A 5,309-nucleotide genomic window follows, 5' to 3' on the forward strand; every position below is an offset into this window, starting at 1 on the left:
GCGGGCGAGGCCCAGGCGCGCTTCGGGCACTCGGTGAAGGGGCTGCTGAGCGAGAAGGTGACCGGCTGCGGCACCGACGTCATCGCCCTCACCAAGCAGGTGCTGAAGGGCTCCCGCAGCGCCGAGGTGAGCGGCGGGACTACGGGCCCCGGCATGCACCGCGCGGCCTCCCGCCGGGCCGCCCTTCATCGCGGGGCATGCTGGGAGGTGGAGTCCTGGGGAGGCAGGTGCATGCCCTGGGAGGGGCGCGGGGCATGCTGGGAACTGTGGTCCTGGGGAGGCAGGTGCCTGCAGCTGGGCAGCGCAGTGCATTGTGGGAGTCCTGCCCCTGCAGGGCTTGGTGCCCTGCCTGGCTCCTGGTGCGGGGTGCAGCCCCTGTGCAGCCCCAGGCGTGGGCAGGCGGGGCCACGACACAGTCACCCCGCCCCTGCCCCCAGTTCCCCTGCGGTCCTGCCGGGCAGCAGCCCCAGGGGATCCCCGGGGCGCTGGGTCTCCACCTCTGACTGCAGCCTGCCTGCGTGTCTTTCAGCTCCTGGGCCAGGCTGCTAGGAACATGGTGCTGCAGGAGGACGCCATTCTGCACTCGGAGGACGTAAGCAGACGCTTTCTGCTGAAGCCAGGGCCGTCGAGCCACGGGCAGCGCGGACGCGAGACCGCACGGCCTCCTGCTGCCTGCGTTGGAGGGGGGGTCGTCTCGCTAGAGTCCGGGGATGGGGGTCCTGGGGCGGTCTCTGCTGCCATTCGCAGCGAAGCGCCCGGGGGAATCGGGCCCTTATCTTCTCTGTGCCTCAGTTTCCTCCCTTAGAAAATGAAGCTGAGCGCGCTGGGCTCGGAGAGGGGAGGGCATCGGGATCGGCCCTTCCCTCCGCGTGTAGCTCGCCCCCGAGAGAGTCGCGCTGACTGCCTTTGACCGTGCCTTTGCAGGGCGAGTCTTTGCGCTGCTTTGGGCCCCCCTCGCCCCGTGCTCCGTGAACGCTCCTGTCATCGTGATCCAGTCTAACCGGCGTGCCCACCTGGCTCTCGGACACACGGGGCTGCAGCCCTGCCCTGGCTGAGGGGCTGCTCGAGATCCTTCGGGACTCGTGCACTGTTAACCTCCCAGTGTTGTATTTTGGCCCCCACTGGTGGGACGCTGGTGAGCTGTCGGGGGGCAGAGCGCGGCGTGCTGGCCCAGGGCTGTGCTCTCTCCCCGTCTAAACCTGCGCAGAACAGCCTTCGCTCTCGGGGCGGCAGCTGCAGTCAGTCAGATCCAGGATCTCAGCTGCCAGGGTCAGAGCACCGAGGCCAGACGTAGCTACCCCAGTAAACGTCGCTGAGCAGGCAGGCAGGGGCATCGACTCGGCTTGGGCAGCGCAGGCCCCTGCCAGCAGCTCCGCTCTGGCATTGGCAGGAGTGATGTGCACCTAGCCCCGCCGAACACGGGCCGCCCAGACTGAATCCAGACGCTGGCACAGTTCCTCCTCCCCTTGGACACCCGGCAGCACAGGCAGGCAGGCGTGGATCCCATGAAGGAGTGCGATTGCGCTGATGCACCCCCTGGATACGCCCCGTGGGCGGGTGGGTTTAGAACAGTGCCAGGCCCAAGCTGCTCCCGTGGAGGCGAGAGCAAAGGTCCCGAGGCCACGTTGCAACCAGGAGGGCTCGTGCGATGAGCCCGTCGGTGTCCCTGCGGTGCTGGCGCTGAGCTGCTGGGGGTGGAAGGGACCACGGGAGCTGCTGCGGAGTGGAGTGGGGTGATTCTGCCTGGAGATCTTGTGCCAGAGAAGGTGTCTGATTGTCCGCTTTGTCCTGCAGAGCCTGAGGAAGATGTCCATCATCACTACGCATCTGCAGTACCAGTAAGTGGGGGCTCTGGACCTTGCAGGGCTCCGGCTCGCTCTGCTTGGGGCCTGCTCCCCAGACAGGGCCAAAAGGGAGGGTGCTTGTCCCCAGCTGTGTGGAGCTGGATCAGCCTGACCCAGGAGTGGCCGAGGCTCCCCCATCACCAGCACCACATGCTCCTGCTGAGCCTGGATGGTGCCCCCTTAGCAAAGGCAAAAGAAACCACCCCAGTCCCCCTTCCCACGCTGATCCCTTGCATCCTTCCCTCCTCTGGCCGTTGGTCATCGATGTTTGTGCAAGGCAGGAGCATGCAGCTGCTGGCAAAAGAGCTCCCTGTGACCCACAGCCCTTCCCCCTGCCTGGGCCAGGAAGTGCCTGGCAGCCATGGGGCAGCTCTGATGGGAGCTGCCGGATCCCAGCCTCGCTCTGTCTGAGCAGAGGTGCTTCCTCTCCCCTCCCCAGCCCAGCTCTCGTGTGCACGGCCAAAGCTGGGGCCATTGGGAGCCTGTCCTAGAAGCGGCCTGAAGGGTTTGGCTCCTGAGCTGGCAGTCGAGCCCATTTTGCAGCCCCCCTGCTCTCTCTGACCATGCCGTGTCCCTTCTCTTCTTTCCTAGGCAGGAGGCCATCCAGAAGAAGTGAGTATGCCCTGTTGTCCTGATTCTCCCACCTCTCTTGCTCACCCCCATTGATGTGCCCTGCCCGGCAGGGTTTGTCGGGCACCCGGCTGTGCTGTCGGCAGGTAGCACTGCACCGCCGTGGGAGCAGCATCTTGGAGGTGCCCCGGTGCTGTCTTTTCCCCGGGAGAGATTGAAGGAGAGACCCAAGGGCTGTTTCCAAGGCTGGGGAGCCCCTTGGGAGAGCTCAGGGGTCTGCTGGAGCAGCGATGCCAGAGGGGGTGACCTTTTCTCCAGGCAGCTGCTGGCAGCTGGTCACATTTGTTATGGGAGCTGCAAAGAGAGGAGTGACATTATCAAAGCTACCAGCAAGGAAGTGTCTCTGCAGCAGCCTCCTCCTGATCAGGCCAGGGGGGCGATCTTACCGTCCAGGGCCAGGAAAGGAGTCTGCTTTCACAGAGACACGAGACGGGGAGAGATGAGGCAAAGGGGAATTTGAAAATTGCAGAACCAAAGATTTGGGGGTTTTTTTTTTAAGCCTGGTGTGAATGTGTTCATGGGCATTTCCCCAGGATGCAGAGCAGCAGACTCTGGGTTGCAAAGAATATTGTCCCCTAGATTTAGGTTTTGACACAGACATGCACATGTATGGGTGCATGTACCTGCACATGCGCACAGCCTGAGCTGGGTCACAGAGTCCTTGGGGATCCAGCACAGGCCTTGGCACTTCGTGCAGGCAGCTCCTTGTCCTCTGCTGCGAGTTCAGCTCGGCCCTGCCCTGAGTGGGTAGCACCTTCCCTCCCCGTGGAAGATCACACCCATCAGGCCTGTTCTCTGCCTGCCCCACAGCGGGTGTTCAGTAGATCCTGCAGGTGTCTGGGATCTCAGTAAATCCTTGCCTACCCTGCAGGGTTCGTAGCTTGGAGGCTCGCAGAGGCCTGAGCTTGGGCTGCTCTGGCCTGGTCCCAGATCGATGTGTCCGTGATGCCCCAGGAAGTGGGCGCATGGTCCTCTGGACCTTTCCCCCTCAAACCCTCTCTGGTAGCTCCCTTCTCTCCCCTGTGGAGTGGGAGAGTGGAGCCCAGAGGGCTTGGCTCAGGTGACCCTGGAGGCCCCTTCAAGCCCTGTGATGGCAGGTGTGGGGAACTGATCTCGCCTGACCCCTCTCTCCTGTCCGCTTCTTAGCGTCGAGCAGTCGTCCAACCTGCAGGACCAGCTGCGGCACCTCCTCAAATGAGACGAGAGCCCCGAACTTCTGAGACCGCTGCCGCCAGGGTCGCTGCTAGGATGTACCGTGTCGTGGGAGCTGCTGATGCCCTTGCTCCTTCTGCTTCGGTGTTGAGGTGGCATGCAGAGCTGAGCTGGAAGGCGGCTGGGGGCACCCACCCCCTCTGCTTCTCACACCCCCTCTCCCATGGTTAGCTGCTCACTTGCATTCAGTTTTGAGCGGACTTTACCCTGCCCCCCAGTGCTCGGTCTCTTCCCTGCGCAGCGCACTGCCTGAAGAGCTGCCCTCACCTCCTCCGGGCTGCCATGGCCTGGCTAGTGGCGCCGCAGCCACGTGTTTAATATGAGCAGCCGGCTCAGCCCTTGCGTCTCCCACGGCCCCTCCACACTCGTTACACTCCTCCCAGCTGTGCTGGACCTGGTTTTTGCAGACCTCACAGGGTGGCCCCCAAACCCTTCACACGAGGTTACACGCCCCACCCTGTCATGTGTAGGGCTGGCACTCACAACCCCCACCTCCATCTCTGTGGCGTGCTAGCCAGAGAGACAAGCAGCTGCCTCTGCTCTGTGGCGGGGACCAATGCTCCGGTGATTATTTTACATGTGGATGCAGGTATTTAACGTGGGCCAGGGTCTTTATAATTGGGCGTCCAGGTATACAGAGGAGCCGCGGTCTCTGCCATAATAAATCTCTGTAGCAAGTGCCACCCGTACGCTGTTGTTCTGTCTTCCCGTGTGCTCTGTGCAGCCGGGGTGTGGACCGCGGGTCCTCGTGCCAGTACATCTGCTCTCCGTTTTGGCCTTGAGCCGCATTCCTCCTGTTCTGTGGCTCTTGATTACGCAGCCTTGGCTTCATTATGCAACTCTGTACAGAATCAGTAAACTATTCATGCCTCCAGCTGCGCGGGGCGGGCGCGCGGCTTCAAGAGATGCAATCGCCGCACCTGCCCCATTGAAGCCGGCTGCCGTGTTTCCAGGGGCCGTGTGCGGAGGCAGGACGGGGTCCCATTGAAATCAGCCCCGGCGTTTTGGTGAATTGCCTGCCCGGCTCCGGCTCCCCGTCTCTCCCCTCCCCCAGCCTCAAGTGTCTTCTTCACCGTCTCTTTTATTGCAGCGTTGCTTGAGCAGGGAGCTCAGGCTGGCACGGGGCCCTAGTGTGGTGCAGTGCCCTGGTTTGGGGGTTTCCCACCCCCCAGCTGAGGGAGGCATAAAAAGCACCTCAATTTCCTTTATTCTTCTCAAGGGACGCTGGTTCCTCTTGGATTTCTTACCCCTCCCTTCTTTTTCCCCCACAGCATATGTCCTCATTAGTTTCCAGCCCTGGACATGACTGACCCGGGGTAACGGGGTGCGCGACGGCTAAAGGGGAGCCTGGACTTTGCTCCGTCCTTTTGCGCTGGTGGGGTGGGCTGGGCTGGTCGCTGAGACCCCGACAAGGAGGTAGAAGTGGCTGGGTGTCATTCAGGAGCACCTGGACCCCCTGGCTTGAAGGGCGCCCACTTGCCTAAGGACATCCATCACCCGAACTAGTGCAGGGCTGACGTGTGACCGTGGGGCAGGGGCATGGCAAGTCCCAGGCTAGGGTTAGGATTAGGGTTAGGGTTAGGGACATTGCCCAGTCCCCTGCGGGGGGGCGGGGTTAGAATG

At 62.6% G+C, this 5,309-nt stretch overlaps 2 protein-coding genes across 2 annotated transcripts in view; both read left to right on the forward strand.

Moving 5' to 3' along the window:
• On the forward strand, nucleotides 1-5,203 carry BORCS7 (BLOC-1 related complex subunit 7; the record flags this gene model as incomplete). The annotated part of the gene is made up of 5 exons (XM_014518814.2): nucleotides 1-126; nucleotides 530-592; nucleotides 1,795-1,838; nucleotides 2,436-2,456; nucleotides 3,621-5,203. Coding segments are annotated over 5 exons (306 nt in total), but the record flags the coding sequence as incomplete, so codon positions are not given.
• The window catches only part of AS3MT (arsenite methyltransferase), a 6,840-nt gene continuing 5,794 nt past the window's right edge, over nucleotides 4,264-5,309 (forward strand). Inside the window, exon 1 of the mRNA XM_006021314.2 lies at nucleotides 4,264-4,275. Within this exon, the coding sequence (XP_006021376.1) occupies nucleotides 4,264-4,275 (12 nt within the window). The remainder of the gene's footprint in view (nucleotides 4,276-5,309) is intronic.

This window comes from Alligator sinensis, unplaced genomic scaffold (genome assembly GCF_000455745.1).
Source record: "Alligator sinensis unplaced genomic scaffold, ASM45574v1 scaffold61_1, whole genome shotgun sequence".
NCBI classification, from domain to species: Eukaryota; Metazoa; Chordata; order Crocodylia; family Alligatoridae; genus Alligator; species Alligator sinensis.